Source organism: Pleurodeles waltl, chromosome 11 (genome assembly GCF_031143425.1).
Source record: "Pleurodeles waltl isolate 20211129_DDA chromosome 11, aPleWal1.hap1.20221129, whole genome shotgun sequence".
In the NCBI taxonomy this organism is placed as follows: Eukaryota; Metazoa; Chordata; class Amphibia; order Caudata; family Salamandridae; genus Pleurodeles; species Pleurodeles waltl.
This window is the reverse complement of record NC_090450.1, coordinates 615,561,483-615,581,218: the sequence shown is the minus strand read 5'-3', so window position 1 is coordinate 615,581,218 and position 19,736 is coordinate 615,561,483. Positions and strand designations below refer to the sequence as shown.

Here is a 19,736-nt window from a genome sequence, read left to right as displayed (position 1 = left end):
AACTGGACTAGGTCAAAGTCCCCTGTCTGAGACCCAGTCAGAGACATGTTGAGTGAGGATTTAGTTTTTGAAAATTGTCAGGAAAAAACGGATTTTCAAAAAGAGATAAAAACCAAGTTGACCTTCAACTGTGGGTAGGTAGTGAAATACTTAGCTACTGTATGTCACTGCACAAATACAAGTCCTATCCTCACCGCTGATCACCAATGTTAGAAATGGGGTTTTTGGTTGGCAGTCAGGTTACCCTCTGTCCAAGCAAAAGCCCTCACTCTAGTCAGGGTAAGTCACACACTATCCAAGATTATCCTGTGCCCACCCTCTGGTAGCTTGGCACGAGCAGTCAGGCTTAACTTAGAAGGCAATGTGTAAAGTATTTGTGCAATAAATCATACAATACCACCATATAGCACCACAAAAATACACCACACAGTGTTTAGAAAAATATATAATATTTATCAGGATAATTGTAGGTCAAAAAGAATAAAGATGCAATGGAAAATTGTAGAACTATCACAGGAAAGTGATATAAAGTGTCTTAAGCCTTTAGAATGTAATAAAGTGTCTTTCAAGCACAAAGTACCTGGTTTCTGGTGGAAAATCTCCTCAGAGGGCCACAGGTGAAGAGATGCGTGGAAAAAGGGGTGTGTGCGTCGATTTCCTCTCAGCACACACAGACTTGCGTCGTTCTTTTCCACGCGGGGAAGTCGGGCGTCGTTTTCCGGCACGCAGACAGTCTCTTTTTGTGGATCGCGGGGATTACCAGATGTCCCGGGTCTGTGCGTGGATTCTCCTGCTTGTTTTCCGGCTGCGCGTCGTTCTGCGGGGCTGCGCGTCGAAGTTTCGATCTCACGGTAGGCGTCGCGTCGATTTCTCCTTGGAAGTCGGGCGGCGTTGTCCTTGCGAGGCCGTGCGTCGAAAGTTTGGTCTCACGGCAGGCGTCGCGTCGATTTCTCCTTGGAAGTCGGGCGGCGTTGTCCTTGCGAGGCCGTGCGTCAAAGTTTCGCACTCACGGTAGGCGTCGCGTCGATTTCTCCTGGAAAGTCGGGCGGCTTTGTCCTTGCGAGGTTGTGCGTCGAAGTCTCGATCGTCCCGAGGGCGTCTCGTCGATCAGCGTCGGTGTGCGCGTTTTTCTCGCCGCGAAACAAGCTGTGCGTCGAAATTTTCGGCGCACGGAGCGTCCAAGTGAAAGGAAGAAGTCTTTTTGGTCCTGAGACTTCAAGGAACAGGAGGCAAGCTCTATCCAAGCCCTTGGAGAGCACTTTCACAGCCAGACAAGAGTTCAGCAAGGCAGCAGGGCAACAGCAAGACAGCAGTCCTTTGTAGAAAGCAGACAGGTGAGTCCTTTGAGCAGCCAGGCAGTTCTTCTTGGCAGGATGTAGTTTCTGGTTCAGGTTTCTTCTCCAGCAAGTGTCTGATGAGGTAGGGCAGAGGCCCTGTTTTATACCCAAATGTGCCTTTGAAGTGGGGGAGACTTCAAAGAGTGGCTAAGAAGTGCACCAGGTCCCCTTTCAGTTTACTCCTGTCTGCCAGGGTCCCAGTAGGGGGTGTGGCAGTCCTTTGTGTGAGAGCAGACCCTCCACCCTCCCAGCCCAGGAAGACCCATTCAAAATGCAGATGTATGCAAGTGAGGCTGAGTACCCTGTGTTTGGGGTGTGTCTGAGTGAATGCACAAGGAGCTGTCAACCAAGCCCCGCCAGACGTGGATTGTAAGGCACAGAAGGATTTAAGTGCAAAGAAATGCTCACTTTCTAAAAGCGGCATTTCTAGAATGGTAATATTAAATCCGACTTCACCAGTCAGTAGGACTTTGTATTACCATTCTGGCCATACTAAATATGACCTCCCTGCTCCTTTCAGATCAGCAGCTGCCACTTCAACAGTGTATGAGGGCAGCCCTAATGTTAGCCTATGAAGGGAGCAGGCCTCTCAGTAGTGTGAAAACGAATTTAGGAGTTTTACACTACCAGGACATATAACTACACAGGTACATGTCCTGCCTTTTACCTACACAGCACCCTGCCCTAGGGGTTACCTAGGGCACACCTTAAGGGTGACTTATATGTAGAAAAAGGGGAGTTCTAGGCTTGGCAAGTACTTTTAAATGCCAAGTCGAGGTGGCAATGGCAGGCCTGAGACAAGGAAAAAGGGGCTACTTAAGTGGGTGGCACAACCAGTGCTGCAGGCCCACTAGTAGCATTTAATTTACCAGCCCTGTGCACCTAAAGTGCACCTTACTAGGGACTTATAAGTAAATTAATAGTCCAATCAGGTAGGATTCCAGGTTACCATGTTTTAAGGGAGAGAGCATATGCACTTTAGCACTGGTTAGCAGTGGTAAAGTGCGCAGAGTCTATAAACCAGCAAAAACAGTGTCCAAAAAATGGAGGGAGGCAGGCAAAAAGTTAGGGGTGACTACCCTAAGGCTGTCAGGTCTAACAGTTACCAAACTTTCTGTTGGGTGAGAAGCAACCAGTGTCACTCATGCTGTTTTATCTGATGGGTCTTTTGAACTTTGTTGGTCACATAGTTCTGATATCCAGTCTTTCATTTCTGAGACAGGGTAACTAGTTATGGAAGGAGGTTTAGCATCTTGGAAGGCCATGGTTGAGTATTGGAGAGGTATGGTCTTGCCCACTTTTCTTGAGAAACTCTTAGTTACTGGTGGCACAGAAAATTGAAGGTTTCTGTTTCCATTGATCGAAAGATAATTGGTTGTGTTTAAATGAGTAAAAAAAAGATGTCACTCTTGTTGATTACCATCAGTAAATTACATTTCCCATTTAATAACTCTGCTTCCTTAAATACATTTGTGATCTAGGTGCCATTCTTCAATTCTAAAATATTCAAAAAGTAGGACTATTACATGGTGATGGTTGCACATTTCCATGAATGAGCACTTACTTTGTCTCTACTGCAGTAGAGATAATAAGCGGAACTTTAGTCTTTTAACTGTCACATTGTATTTTATGTCCATCAGTGGAGCAAACATGTCAATGCTGCATACACATAAATATTATGTAGTGGGTTGTGTAGATCATGTCTACAACAATAAAGAAGTATAAAATATATGGATGTTAATCGTGTAAATGTTTGGAACTACACACAATTATGATGAAGATGTGTGGGGTATATGCGTCAGTGATGTGGAGGTATGAAACATATATGTATTCATTTATACTATTTTGAAAATGTGTAAGGGGGAAAATATTTTTTAAATCTCAATGTTGACTAGGCCAGGACTCAAGATATTTGACCAAGATGGGAAGGAAGCATAGCAGAGCCGTGAAGAACAGCTTTAGATTCAAAAGTACACAAATATTTTAAGTTTGGTCATCAGAAATCTTCCAAATAAGAGCTTTACTTAATGCTATTTAATGTCTACCACACTGTGCTATCTGCCCTTCAAGACTCCAGGTAAGATGACGACTGTCCAATGCCTCATGCACTGCACAATATTACTTATGAGGTTCCCACAATGCACACTGATATGCCTCTCATTGTTGTGGTGGTAAAACATATGTGTTTGTTAAAGGTATGGATTGATCGATTGTATATCTCTACATGGTGCACAGCTATGGAATACATGTTTGTATTAATGACGTTATTTCATAGTTTATATTTTATGTTCTGTTGTGTGATTTGAAATCTACATGTCCATCAGTTATATGATATATATATATATATATATATATATATATATATATATGTCTGTTAATGGTATTGATGTATGGAATAAAAAAGTCTACTAATGGTGAACGTGTAATAACTATATTTAACGTTAATGGTGAAGATCATGAAATGTATATGTCTATCTGCGGTTTTGAGCCTCCGAGAGTATCTCTCTGTCTGTCTATGACTAGTGTGATTTATGTAAAATGTTATGTTAAGAATTTTTACATAAACCTGTCAATCAATTGTGTTAATATATGGATTATATATACAAGACCCTCAGTGCTGCTCTTGAGCATTAAATATAGCACGGGCTGCCTTTTGTGTAAGCTCGCTCGGCATAAAGCGGTACAGAGAGATATTGTATGGACCTATGGGAATGTGGAAAGTGCAGTAAATTACTAGGCTGCCTCCTGAGTGCTACATTCTGCTCCGAACATTCGGATCTGTTTCCATTTTCACACCTGTGCACGGTCTGTGCGGCTGCTTTTATGTGGTTCTTCTGCAGACTCTGAACTAACATTGGACTGGGGCCTGTGGACTAACCGGCTGCTCTCTCTCCTGTCTGTCTGTCCTAGGATATTTGCTGGCCGGCGGAAACACAAGTACTGGCCCTTCTCTGTGAACTGCACTGGCACCGAGGCTCATCTCTCGAGCTGCACTCTGGGGTCCGTCATCCACGTGGACGCCGGGAAGAACCAGAGCTGTGAGAACGGAATGCCGGTGGTGGTGAGCTGTACCCCGGGTCGCGCCTTCGCCCCGACCAGTAACAACGGCTTCAGGAAGGCATTCAGGCAGGAGGTGAGGGTCGTACCAAAGCAGCAGGTTGGGGACTCTTCAAATCCATGACTCGTGTGACGTGCAGTCATGGTTATCTCAGCCCGCCACCACCTCAATAAATGCTTAACTACAGCATTATGGTTGTACGCTTTAAAGCACTTTACTTCACAGACACACTGAAGAAAGGATTGCTCTCGGTATTCTCTCCTAAACCCGTACTCAAAATATGACAGTGATCCTGCTATGAGCTTTAGGCTTTCGTTTTGAGTTGCCTGGTCTGTCATCCCCGTAACTCCCCAATCCTAGAGTTAATGATGCGAGCGGTAACTGTAACTCCTGGAGACAGTGCTATCGTGGAAGGGTCGCGGGCGGTTGCGATGAGGGTTCCCTGGAATATGAAAAATGAATGATGGACTCAGTAATTCAGGGTCCAGTCCTCAAGATAGTCTTCATTTTGGCATATAATTGTACACAGACTTCAGTGGAGAGAAAGAAATTGTACATTTGTGCGCGTGCGTGTATGCGAGTTCATGCGCACGTGTTCTTGCGATGTGTGTGGGGCCCCACACTTATGTGCATTTATGTGAAATAATGAAGGGTCTGTTTGTGCATGCATGTGAAATAATGAAGGGCCTATTTTTTTTATTACACACCCTTTTAAAATAAAAACATGTCTTATTAAACCATATGCAAGTCATTTCAACCCACATAAGAGGGACACTGTCAAGAAAGAGCATTTTCAAGATGCACTATTCATCAGTGTACCTTAGAATGTTGTCATGGTGCAACAGAAGGAATGACAAACACTAACAACAGAAACATTTGCAATATACAATTCGTAAACTAACGTCTGTGTGCTCTGTTTTACTGAAGGTAAACTTTGGTGGTCCGATATGTACACAGTATGTCCATCGAGACTCGACTCCGTGGGAACAAGTAAACAGCGTACGTCATGCTGTGCAGAATATTTGACAAGTTTGCTTTCCCCAGGCCAGTGTTGTAAAGAAATTAAAAAAACAAACTCATCAGCGTCTGTTCAGGCCTTATATCTGCTGTATTATCCCATCCCAATAGCGGTCAAAGGGACATTTTTTCCTTGCTTACACCAGGGCCCTCTGCTTCTTTGGTACCCTACTCAGTGTGCAGCACTTCGTTATGACCGACATTGTAACTCAACAAAGAGATAAGCTTTCTACCACCAGCCACTGATTACAAACCTTTTCAACTCGAGTGACACGTTTTAATTAGCAAACCCAGTCTTTAATTACATATTTTAAGAATGCTTCTAAAATGTGTCACATTGAACTGCTTAGACTTAAAGGTGAAAAAGATGTTGTTTAATTGAAGGCACTCACTTAACCAAAACCAGTTGGCATACTTGGCTCCCAGATTTCTTAAGACTGTTACAATAAACTATTTTTTTAATTGTACCCCACAATGGAAGTTCCTCAGTATATGTCCGGATTCGTGTGGATTCTATCCTCGTGTCTTCTATTTACTTTATGAAACAAGGGCAGGCTTTATCAATAAATGCCCATATTTTCTTATCAGGGCTATGATTTCTGTGTTGCAGAATACTTCTCTTGATCAGTGCCTGGCAGAACCACCTCACATCGGTCGCTGGGAATACTGATGTGAAGGGCAAATGGTATGGTGCACCAAGTCTGTGCCAAACACACTCTCCATAATCCAAACCACAATATATTCTTCTAGTGCATTGAATTTTCACCTTGAGTGGAAGCTGTTTCACTAGTTTTCTATACTCAGTCTCTGCCTTGATCTGCAGTTCTTGATCTCAGTCGGTAATTCCAGACTGCAGAGTACAGCATCACATCTACTCTTAAATATATAGGAGAAGAGTATGTCATGGAAGATCTTAGAACATTGCTTTACTTTTTCCAAATTGATCTAGTTCAAGGAAGATTGGTTAGTACATCAGGGGTTTAAAACAGAAGCCTGAAATTTCTCATTGACAGATTCACTTCGTTCAGCTAGCTTACATTGTGCCTTTTAATTTTCCAACCATTCTTTTTTGCAAGGACCACATGAGCAGCGGACCATACACCGTTGGGTGGCTGTTCTGTTGATGAAACCAATCTGCACCTGGTCCAATTTGGATCCCTTGTAGTTCAAACAAATGTTTAAAAAAATCATTCCTCCCAACAAAAAATTTGAGCAATCTTAATAATTTCATGATAATACATGTTAATTAAGGCTTGTCAAGTAATGCTGATTGAGTATCCTCTCTGAAACCCTAAAAAGTTATGAAATTTAAGCTCCAACACAACCTTGTTTCAAACTATTATTTTCTTTGGCATAATTAATTCTGCCTGCCTGAATACACATTGTGGAATTATTTCTATCTGTTATAACTTTTGTACACAGATAGTTGTATGCATCTCTGTTTAATAGCGAACTCTATTGCTTGCTGTATGTACTTTATAAACCCCTATTGCTTGAAACTCCCCAATAGCCCTGACTATGCATTTGGGGCTAAAATGTGTTCCAAGCACTAACTCCTATTTGGAAGGGCTTTGGAATCCTAAGCTGTGTGACATACATTGCACCCCTTTAATTTTCCCCTGTCAAAATTCAGAAGGTTAAACTTTCTGTAATTACTGGCAGAAACCTGCATGGTTGGTTCCGATACCTGCACAATTTAGCGCAGAATGGTGCACTATGCTTCAAATGCTTATGTAAGTTCTCATTTGTCTTGATAATATGCGAAGTTTACAACACTGTAAATACCTCACTCTAGGATAATGTCACGTTTTCGGTGCATGACTTCACAGTCATCTGAGTTTAATCTCATACTGGCCACTAATGGTCAGCATATTCGGTCCTTGTATCCCTTTATAATTAACCTCGATCTTCTGAGGAGTATACAGACCCTCCAGTTGTGCACCACTGTTACACATTTTCCATAGCTACTGATGTGGGTTCCATCAACACATTCACTTCGAGGAAAGATATGTTTACTGAAATGTAGGCCCTTGTTATATATTACACAGCAGATTTTGATGTGGATTCTGTCGGTCAAGGTAGGTGGTATGTGTGTAAATTTACTTCAGTTGGTGATTGATCGAGCCACAGTGTGAAGAGCAGCTTTGATTCCTGGTTATATCCAGATCCAGGATAGTTTCACCAGTTTGCCAAGCATAGATACAGTTTTTTTTTTTTAAAGAAAATCTGCTTGGTTTGTTGTAATAAATTGCTCTCAAATCAAAGTTTGCTTCTGCTTACCAGGATACCTTCTTCCTGTATTCTAATACAACGCCCCTTATTGTTCTTGCAATTTAGCCAGCTATCTCCCAGATTCCACTCCCTAGCAGCTGGTTTCTAGTGGCACTTCCTTTACTCTTTGAGAATATGGGTACTGTTTGCCCTTCTTCAGTCCTCCCACCTCACTCATACACATTCAAAGATATCCTAGAGTGCCTTTGCTCATCCAATTTAGCTGTTTTACATATAGACAAACATATTACTTTTCCATACTTCCGCCTGTCTCATCCAATATTAAAAGTGTATTTTTTTAATCCATATGTATGACCTCAGTATAGGTTATTTGATATCTTCTGAAGAGTTGAACAGTGAATTAAAATATTTCATGCGTAGTTTTACTTCTCTTTAGTCAGTTTTACATGACTATCTTTTATTTTATTAACGTATGCCCCAAAAAGTTAATTTTTTTCCATTTTGCACATGTATTTGTAGAACCCTTTTCTGCATTCATTTGTAGAACGTGTGTTTCTTCCCTAAAACTCACTCACCCCAGAATTAACTCACTGCTGTTTATTGTGTCATAAATTTCGGCATTACACTGTGTGACCACCTCATCCATTCCTCTGTCAGAGGTAGATAAATTGAGTACTGTTGTGATGGGTACCACCACCACCGGTAATTACAGTTCTGTTAAAAGACAAACCTGTTCTAGCAAACATTATTCAGAAAACACGCTGCATCCATTGTGTTTCTTTTAAAGTCCCCACCTAGTCCATTTTTTTACCTGGTTGCAATAGTATTACTCCTTGGGGCGTTTCCAATAGCTAATGTTGTCAAAACCTATTCCCTTGACATTTCATAGTTTCATTATACTTTCCATTAACTAACCTCCTCTTAAGTTTCATCGTTATGGCCGTGTTTCCCTAGGTTTCTGAGCAGTGTACCACGTTATTGTCTTGTCACATAGTCGACTCTTGTGACTTTATCTGAATTTTGAAGAAGGGGGACTGTCGCCTGCTGCCAAGAACAGTTTGTACGCGTTGTTTGGCTGTGTTTGTTTCCCGGCATATCTGGGTAATTGAAGTCCTGCATGATAACCACATCCTGTGGTTTGGCGTTGTGCACATCCTTTTCGTAACATACAGAATAAGAACTCCCCAGTTTTAGTGGTCTGTAGCACAATGAAAAGAAGTATAAACTAGTGCAAAGTGGCTGCCATGGAAAGAACAGACCCGAGCTGTAACCCTGTCTTCCACTTACCATCAAGCTGTGTGACCCTGGGAAAATCGAATTATGTCCCAGACATATATTTTATTAATTAAGAGAAAAGTTGTGGATACCGAGAATTATTGGGAACAAGTTTGACAAACCTTTCGTGAAAAGTGATATTCTCTCTTGTTGTATTTACACAGGCATTTACAATGTTGTTCTGCTGTGGCTGTGTGATAGATAGCTCTCTTAATATTTTCACTGCCCTGTTATTCGTTTTCAGCCATAGAATGAAGACGCCAGATTAATTTTGTACTACACCAATTTAGTTATCACGCAGTTTTCATTTCCCTTCTAGAATGGACAATGTTAGTATTTAACTGTGCCCTGCAGTGCAGCTTCTGTAATTCTTTGTCATACCTTCCAAAGTAAATGTTGTTAAAACTTTTTTTGTAAGAAGCCTGCACAGTGAATGTTTACAAAGAAAATCGAATTATTTCAGTCTAAAATTGAATGTGAAAACAAGAATATGCACTGTTCACAGAGCGTCTCTTCATGCAGTCTGTGTAACACATGCAAGCAGTGAACTGCGAGAAACTATGTTGATCATTAGAGGCAAAAATAAATGCTTTCATTAAAGCTGGAATGGCTTAAAGTGCTTGGTGGGTAGCCAGCCTGAGATGTTTGAACCTTATCGTCTAACACTTTGGAATCTTGTTTCTTGTGACAGGAAACAAGATGGTCTTATGTTAGGTCCACATACCAAAATGTCAATTGATACCTGGGTTTGCTTTAGAGCTTGGAGGGCAAAATACTCCATCCCAAATGGGGCGAATCTCCCAGCAACAATATTAGAAGTGCATTATAGCCACTGGCACTGATAATATGGTGGACAAAACACCCATCATGTTCTAACAGAATATCCAAGCAGCCAAACTCTAAGAAAGGAGCCTAAATGTTCTCTCCTAGCACAGGTTCCAGTTCCATCCGGTCCATCAGCTTTTATCCTTCTTAGGATGTTAAAATGAGTACCATCGAGATGGGCAACAGTACATATCTGTTACTTAGCAATGATGAGCTAGCTCTTCAGAGATGTACATGTTACTTTATGCTAAGGATGCTGGTTCACACAATGTAAGGGTTAGTGGAAGTGACACAATTTAGGCACTGAATGTGTAATTACACCCCTTTGACCATTGAAAACATCACAAGGTTGACTCCTTGTCTAAAGTGTAGCCCACCAATGACCACCTGCTTGCTCCTGTGCAAACTATTGAAAGTAAAGAGAGGACAAAGAATCCTGATTATTTTCTGCCCTTGACTTCAAAGGCAGTTTCACGTGTACTGAAAGAGCAGTAAGGAATAGCAGCTGCTACCTCTGGCTATTGTCCATGATTAATTGGGGGACACGGTCAAAATCTTCAGACACACCTGCACAAAAAGAAGCTCATACCTTTAAGAAATTCCCCTTCTAGTCCAGGCTTCCGAAATCGCCTGAATGGGCTGTGCTCCATCTTGTTAGGGAGCCCAATAATGAATATTGGTTGCTGCACAGTACGGGATCTCATGTGAACGATTACTAACCAATTCAAGTGCACAGTTTCTCAGCCCCAAAATGTAATTAGAACGGCTATGTTACTCCCTACACTCTCTTCGATCTGTGCCTTGAATGCTATATGTCCAGGCACTGGGCGGGCATAGACAGCCTATATTAAGACTAAGCGAGAGCAGTAACACAGGCCCCTGCGGTGCAGGAGGGTTCCCAACCTTCAGGAGGCTCCCATTAATGTCTATAGGCATCTGTGAGGTATGGAAGAGTAGGGACATCCATCATTTTGTGTTACGCCACTGGCCGAACAAGGGGGAGTTCCCAAAAACAGAATCACCAACTGGGTCTGATTGGCAGACTTCATTCTATTCATAAAAGAGGGAGGGAGAGATTAGGGCCACTACGCCTTGTCTTTCTTAAATATTGTGAGAGGCTTCGAAGAATACGGACGGCTTAAAGTTGTTCTCTTGAAACAGCTTTTTCTCCTCGGTCGGAAGAACTCGTAGTCATGGGTATTTTGCAAGGTATGGGAGACTGCACGTATTTGTGTTTGTGCAGGCAATGTTTATGGTAATAGGAGGAAAATCAACAGGAAAATCCAGCTCATCTGGTCATAAGCGTCCCACAAACTACTAATAATACCTGTCTACTCACGGATCTGTCCGTCCAGCCCATCAGACACTACCTGATTGACCTATATATAGGTCAGTCTGACCAGGCATAGGTGTCACCATCTGCATTCCTTAATTTGTTTAAAAAATGCAGGGCTTTAAAGTTTACCTTAGGTGACCACTGCTGACCAATGACGGCGTCTCTAATGCAGCCTAATATTAATTCAACATCGTGCCTCATTCTTTCACCACCCCACACTTCCCGGCTCTTTATCTCAGTCTAAATGATTCTTTTTCATTTCCGCTTTCTCTCTCTGTCACCTCTCCCAACTTTCTCTTCCTCCATCTTTCTCCCTTTTCTGCCTTTCTCTTCCTCTTGCTGTGGGTTAAAGTCTGATGATGAAAAGCAAATCCTGGTGGCCAAGAATAAATTCCAATGCCCATCGCCTCCAAAAATGAATCACTCCCCAACTCTGATAGTCGTCAAAACTACATTTTCCCAAGTGACGGTCTCCACTGGGCCCTCAGCTTTGAAAAGAGCCATATCCCGGGTCTTTTCAATGGTTTTTCAACGGCTTAGAAATGCTGCTGCAGACCTTAATCCAAACAAGGAAAACAGGCCTTCGAACCCACTAGGTAGTAAAATACAGTCATGATAAAGGTGAGAAGGCCTCTCAGACTCCTGGTCCCCAATGCCACTGCACCTACTGCACTAGTGACATGTATGCCCCTGGTATTTTTTGTGCAAACGTAACACCCAAAGGAACAAGCAAGAACATGATGCATGTGTATGTATGTATTGGGCATTATAAAATACAATATCTGAGAGCCAAGCGAACGCATACCCATGCTTCTGCTGACCGGGCTGTTTCTACAAGGCCCATAGATGGAGACCTAAATGCAGTGACATCATGCTAGTGAGCACCGTCCCTGGCTTTGAATGGTTAGGTTACTTCATAATCTTTCGTCCCTTCGAAATCGTGTCGAATTTCCAACATTTCTTGGCGAGGTAAGCCACCCTTACAATTCACTGCTCCTTCCAAACACTCTCAAGAAACGTTCTGCTGGCTGTGTGCATGGTCTTTGACTTCGATCAAATGACGCAACAAAGGGATTAGACCCTTCTTGGTCAAGAAGTGCACCTTTTTAACACAGCATTATACTGATTGTGCCGTGGGATGTGTTTTATAAAGGCTATTAACCCACAGATGTTTGCTTGAAAATAATCCCAGGTGAATGTGGCACATTCAGGGTAAAGATTTTAGTTATTTATTTATTTATTTAGTTGGGTTTTTGTAAAGTGATACTAATCATTTTGCAGTGGCTTCAGAACACTTTCTGGTAAAGGTATATTTCGGACAAGCATCCGCCGAAAAGGTCTTTTGAAAGTGCTGACGAAAGATGCAATAAACATATTTTGGCTATCAGGTTTTAGCAAAGGCATGAAGGACAGGTTGTAAGCGATACCTAATTTGTATGTAATAAAAATGAAGGAACTATGGCCCTCATTCTGACCCTGGCGGTTTGTAACCGCCAGGGCAGAGGGCAGAGGAAGCACCGCCAACAGGCTGGCGGTGCTTCCGGGGCAATTCTGACCACGGCGGTAAAGCCGCGGTCAGAAAAGGGGAACCGCCGGTTTCCCGCCGGTTTTCCCATGCCCCAGGGAATCCTCCATGGCGGCGCTGCATGCAGCGCCGCCATCAGGATTCCGACCCCCTTCCCGGCAGCCTGTTCCTGGCGGTTTACACCGCCAGGAAGAGGCTGGCGGGAACGGGTGTCGTGGGGCCCCATTAAGATTCGCAGACACTGAAAATCGCGACTGGTGCCACTGCACCCGTCGCACCCCAGCATATCCGCCGGCTCCATTCGGAGCCGTCTTCATCTTTGCTGGGGTTTTCCCGCTGGGCCGGCAGGCGATCTGCTTGAGATCGCCCGCCGGCCCAGCGGGAAAGTTGTGATCTCCGCCGCGGTCATTTGACCGCGGTGCGGTGTTTGGGCGGTTTCCGCCCGGTGGGCGCCGCCCGCCGCCCGCCGGGGTCGGAATGACCCCCTATATTTTTTCCTGTGCAGCTATTTGATAAAAGCTGTCAGATTTCTATGTCGTTTATGCTGTAATATTTTCTTATGGGTCATTTCTATAATGCAACCCAACCTAAAACAATGCTGAATTGCAAAAAAAAAAATAGTACCAGGACCCACATGGAAAGGGCACTGCAGCATGCACCACATTTTGCCCCTGCAAGCACTGCTAACGTTAGTACCAATACAGCCACTATCGACAACACTCCTACAAGTGTGATAATTCAGACAATTCCAGGCCTCCGATGACCTAAGAATGGCTTCAACAGCAGGTAATATTAATTTTTAATGTACTGAATTAATAAACAACTGTTGTTACGCTCATCTCTAAATTAGACAGGGCCACCTTGTGGCAGACTGTCAGTAATGCTGGTGTTGATAATTGAGTGCTGGTGCTGAGCACCGGAAGCCACCAGCTCAAATTAAGCACTGACCTGAAACCCATAAGTAGCCTCTTGTCGCTAGGATAGACACAACCATTTCTCTGGTACCAGGAAGAGGTGCCAATGAGAGATTTGGATTAGGTTCCTGAAAGAGGGTGATTTTTTTTCACTTTCTTCTGAAGATAAAATTATGTTATGTTTTCTTATTTTCTGAGAAATGAGGTTCCAGATACGAGCAACTCAGGTTGAAAAACCCTGCCAGTCCCATTTGGCCCTTTTGAATCAAGGCAGTACAGCAGTCACTTTTCCTAATGAGGGAATATGCTGGCTTGGCTTCTATATAGCTGGGAATCTATGCAACAGAAATTTTAGGCCATGATAGTGAGCAGTCTTGCAGAAGCTGGCGAGTGAGCAGGCATGAACTGGTCTTCCTCAGCGAACATGTCATAGCATTTTGTAAATGGCAGGGAATCTCAATATTAAAGTTTCAAAATTGCAGTGCACGTTTTTTGGCTCCGCAATATTGACTTGAACTATAGTATTGAGGTAAGTGGATCTCAAGTTAGACAAGTAAATATATACCTCCTTGTATGTACTTACCTTTATGTTATAGTGGTAGTGGAATATGTGAAGTCTATATATGTGCATGCTGATATTATCGACCTCACTTTTGTGACATTTGTTCTTTGTAAAAGCTGTAGGGTCTTAATCAGGTCATTCAGGATACATAGGTATGTACAACTGGTGTAATCCAGTCTAGACAGAACTACCACGCTTATGGCTTGTACTCCCTGTGGAAAGCTAAGACATATAAACTACTTTGTTGAGGACACAAGAGTGGTAAAAGCTTGCACTCACCTCAAAGCTACTTGTATTATTGTAAGTTCTGACTCCATCCAGATTCTTGTTTTTTCCGTCCGAAGGACTCAATGTCGATATCCACTCTGACGCCAAACCTCAATTGGCCATGTGGATGGAAAGGAGCCAACTATCATTACCTCTGCCTTTTGACGATTCAACATCCTCTGATTGGCCCCCATTAAGCAGTCAATGTCCAACAGATGTGAGGAGAAATGAATACATGAAATGTTTTCCCTTAAGTTATTGTAAAGTTTCTTTAGCATCCAATGCAATGAATACAATTTGTACTTGTAGAAGCAGCACTTGGCATTGTTTTCTTTTCGTTAGAGACTTAGGGCCATATTGATACTTTTCTACGCTAAACTGCGCTAACGCAGTTGGCGTCAAAAAGTTTTGCGCCGGCTAACGCCATTCTGAAGCACCATGCGGGCGCCGTATTTATTGAATGGCGTTAGCCGGCGCTAGCAGACCGGCGCTGCCTGGTGTGCGTGGAAAAAAACCTCGTACACCAGGCAGCGCCGGCGTAGGGAAAAATGGCGTTAGGGCGTCTTAAAAATGGTGCAAGTCAGGTTGACGCAAAAAATCGCCTCCACCCGATTTGCGCCATTTTTAACGACGCCCAGACGCCATTTACATGACTCCTGTCTTAGTAAAGACAGGAGTCATGCCCCCTTGCCCAATGGCCATGCCCAGGGGACTTCTGTCCCCTGGGCATGGTCATTGGGCATTGTGGCATGTAGGGGGGCACAAATCAGGCCCCCCTATGCCAAAAAAAATATATATATTTTTTTTTATACTTACCTGAACTTACCTGAATGTCCCTGGGATGGGTCCCTCCATCCTTGGGTGTCCTCCTGGGGTGGGCAAGGGTGGCAGGGGGGATCCCTGGGGGCATGGGAGGGCAGCTGTGGGCTCATTTTGAGCCCACAGGTCCCTTAACGCCTGCCCTGACCCAGGCGTTAAAAAGAGGCGCAAATGCGGTGTTTTTTGCCCCGCCCACTCCCGGGCGTGATTTTTGCCCGGGAGTATAAATACGACGCATTTGCGTCGCAGTCATTTTTTTAGACGGGAACGCCTACCTTGCATCTCATTAACGCAAGGAAGGCGTTCACGCAAAAAAATGACGCTCTTTCCTCATACTTTGGCGCTAGACGCGTCTAACGCCAAAGTATAAATATGGCGTTAGTTTTGCGCCGAATTTGCGTCGAAAAAAACGACGCAAATTTGGCGCAAACGGAGTATAAATATGCCCCTTAGTTCTCCTTTTTTCAAATTATTATTAAAGTATATGGCAAAGGCCAATTTCTCCTGAGATAGCTGCTGAGACTTAGTGGGAAATATGTCATATTTAGGTAACAATCAATTGCTCAGATTCTCAAACAGGACTTTTTGTCTCCTTGTGCATGCCTACTCTCACATATCATCCTTTTAAGCAAGCCAGCGTATAATGTAAAAGTATACATATAGAGATCGGAAATTAGCTTCCTTAGATATCTTAAGCCAAGTCGCATTTTTGCAAAGCTCCCTCTACTGTTAAAATGAAGATTGTACTGAATACGTAATAAGGATGAAAACTCCAGCAGGTTCATTATCGTCCTTGCCTTCTCCCTTGGTCATAGATTTTCTTTCTTTCTCTTCCTCCTTCTTTCCCCTTTATATGTTCTCTTGCTTGCAAGAGAACATGTAGTCATCAAGGGCCTGGAACCCATCCGTTGCTTAACATTTATTGGATTCATTGTCACTCCTATTTGCTGCCTTCTAATTGGCCAGCGCATGCTGGCTTCACTTCCTCTTCTTTTGGCTGAAGCATGGAGCAAGAACTTATAACTTCAGCTTGTTTGGTGTCCTTCCACTGATCGCACTGTGAATGAGGTACTATTTTTTTTCTTTTTCCCTATCGTCCTTGTTGACGCTCTCGCTATCTGTAGCTATGTTTTAGTGTGCCAAACACACTTCAAACAAGCCCTTTTCGCCTTTGATATGGATGTTTATTGTGATAATAGATGTTATCTGCTTTTATTGTGACAACAGATGTTCTCTTCTTCCAAATCTATTTACACTAAGACATTGGCATGGGCATAATTGCTTTCTTTATGTGATAGGATTTGTTTACCAGATGGCATATTTTTTTCTTTTTCATGCATGGGGAGAGTAACTGATTGGCTTAGAATCACAGGGTTGCTGTGCCGCAACCCATCAAGTACTGGCAAAGCCAATAAGTCTTGCCTTTGACAGTGTTCGCTCTCCTATAGTCCATTGTTCATGCTGTGCAGCATGGGCATTTCTGATTTTGGCACTGATTTGCAGCCATGCTGTATAGAAGCATGACTGCTGTGCAGCATGGCTAAAAATAATATACACACAAAAGATGATGGGAGAAGTGCTTACAATTTGTCTAACCACTGGCAATCGCTCACCCAACCCACCGTTCTTTTGCTCACATGCCAACTCAGTTTGGATGCAACCATATGCAAATCAGCCTTGACCTTGCTCCTCTACAGTCTAGCCCAAACAAAGAACATTTGGTTTGGATGCTACCGTGAGGGATTGTCGGTGGTTAGACAAATTGCAAGCATTCCTCCCATAAACCTTTAAGTAGTTTCATAAACCCTAATTGGCAAGGGTATGCTCAGATTTTGGTCCCATGCTGATGAGCCCCTATCAGGGCGACAATAGTCCTAGGTTCCTTGTGTTCCAATTTGGTGAGGACCTGGTCTGGCAGTTTGTCTGGACTGTTACCACAAGGAGCAGGGTCAAAGCTGCTTTGCAAATGGCTGGGTTCAAAAAGAGGTGGCATGGTGGGCAAAGGGACAATGGGTTAGGATGCTACCTAATTGCAAACACTCTTCCCATCAACCTTTGTGTGCTTCATGAAAATAATAATTAAAAAAAGACTGATACATCCAGCACTATTGCACTTTTATAAAGAAAATCACATTACCCTTGCCTACATCATAATGATTTTTATAATTAGTTTTAGCCACACTGCAAATCATCCATGCTCTTGTACAGTACGGCTACCAAACATTGCCAAAGCCAATAGCGCTCATAGGTGAGACATATTGGCTTTGCTAATGCTTGTTCTTTCTCTCTCTTGCTCTGGGTCACAGTCTGATGGCAAAAAAATAAGTGCTGGTCTCCAAAAATGACTGCTGGTGGGCCTCACCTGCAACGTCTGGCTCAAAGTACGCACTATCAAGCTACATAGCAATTAAGGAGCAATGGGGAAGGAACAGGCAGAGAATTAAAAGGCAAACAGGACTCAGAAATCAAAAGAAAAGAAACACTTAATTCCCTACCTAGAAGGGAGATGGTTGTGTTTTTTTGGAACTCAAGGGCAGGTTGTTCCCCAATGTAGAGCTCAAATAACACAGAGAACATCCTCATGTGCTGCACATATAAACCTGGGATAGACTGGATCGCTAAGTACATGCAGATTATGTTTAGAAAATCTCTGTTTGAGGCAGGACTTGATGATAGAGCTTTATCCAAAAAGTAGACTCACAGTCAAATCTAATCAACACAACAGTTCTGGATTAGATACAGCTGCAGTCAGGCTATTATCAGTGCTTAATATGAGCCAGTGGTTACTACCAACACTCATTTTTGGGGACCAGAACAAGTGAGGGAAAACACACAAAGGGGAAAACAGGAGGAAGAGAAAGATTAAAAACTGTCACAAAGGGATAAAGCAGGGACCAGCCAGAGTGGGGTTAAGAGCAGGGCATACCTGGCAGTGGATTAAAGAGGCCTGAGATGGATTCAAGACTATGCATCCTTGGTATTTGGTGTGCTGACAAGTGCCATCCATAGGCTTCTCATCAGAGCTTTGGGCACCAGTACTCATTCATTTGCAAATTGAGCACTGACTATTATAATAATTTGTATGAGATAGAACTCAGGCGGAAATTACTCTTGCATGAGAGGTTTTAGGAATACATGACAATCCTATGCCCGCCATTTATGTTTGCTGAGCGTATGCAAACAAAACAAAAACATAGTCTAAAACATAGATGCAAAGAAACACATCGAATTTGGTGCCCCTGACCAGGGAGTTTTTCCTCTGGCACAGACAGAGGTAGGGCGTTATTTACTAACATTTTGCGCAGGCGTTTGTGCGGCGAAACCATTACATGGATTCACTTACCATTAAAAAGACCCACGGTGCAGTGTAAAATGCCCCACATGAATGCCCGCTCAGCCCATAATAAATCAAGGCCTTGATGTTTTAATTTTGTAGGTTTGAGCTCTGCTGAGCCAGCCTTTCTATCCATCCTTTAGATTTTAGTGACAGTGCAACAGATTTATAGGCAGAGATCATGATTTATTTAATGACATATCATGATTGAAGCCCCAGGCTTGGGAATGTATTTCCATATTAGGATTAAAGTAACGTGTTAATATTTGTTGATACAGCATTGCTGAGGCATGCACATATGACTTTAATGGCTGCTCCTGCCACTGAAGCCTTGTATGACCCTCAAGGAAAAGCCCATGGGATATTAGAATCATAACAGATCTCTTCCTCTTAATATCCAGCAGGAATAAGGAGGCCATTCAGAGGATGCTGTCCAGAGTCATGTGGGCGCTCTAGGGTACATCACCAACAACCCATAATCAACAGGGTAGAAGGCTGCTGACAAATCCTACATGACTAAGGCACAAAAGCTGTCAAGATGAACCCTGACCATGTTTAAGGAATGGTGGGTTATAACTGTCAGTTCCTCAATGGACCAAACATGGAGTTTAAGCTGTTAGGTTTTGAGGATCCTTTGCTGTGCAATTCTGTGTAACTCCACTATTATGAACACCTGAAAGCCATTGTCAAGCTCAGACCAAGCTCTTGGGTGTTATAGCTTACCAAATAGCTTAGAGAGTTAAATTCTTGCTAGGAGTACCTTCTCTGACGATTTAGGCCATAAGTTCCTAGTTTGTCAAGGCAAAATCATTATAACATTGTTCTGAACTATGAAAAATGGAGGGCCATTAGATTGGTTAATAGCAACACCTGTTATTTAGAGATACTAGAGATAATGAGTTATCAAGCAATACATAGAAACACAATTTAACTGTTGTTGACTTTGCCTCAGAACTATCATCCATCCATCTAATAATCAATATGGTAAACAGATGCTTTACCACATTTTCAGCATTTGTGGGAAACTTCTGGCAAACCCTGGTAGACAACCAGACTATTAGGTCTAACCGATTTTGAGATTAGCTGATAGTTAACTTGCCTTTCATAATCTATTCTATGCGTATCTGCCATATTAATGGATGTATAATATATTGATACATTTTCCTTCAAAGATTATTCCTAGCACCCATTAAAACATCTGTTCAAAAGATTCTGTTACGACCCAGGAGTAAAGG

General features: G+C 42.8%; 1 protein-coding gene across 1 annotated transcript in view; it reads left to right on the top strand.

Annotated features, from left to right (window-relative positions):
* The window catches only part of LOXL2 (lysyl oxidase like 2), a 408,112-nt gene that overhangs the window by 246,439 nt on the left and 141,937 nt on the right, over positions 1-19,736 (top strand). Inside the window, exon 5 of the mRNA XM_069214120.1 lies at positions 4,248-4,470. Coding sequence (XP_069070221.1) covers positions 4,248-4,470 — 223 coding nt within the window. The remainder of the gene's footprint in view (positions 1-4,247; positions 4,471-19,736) is intronic.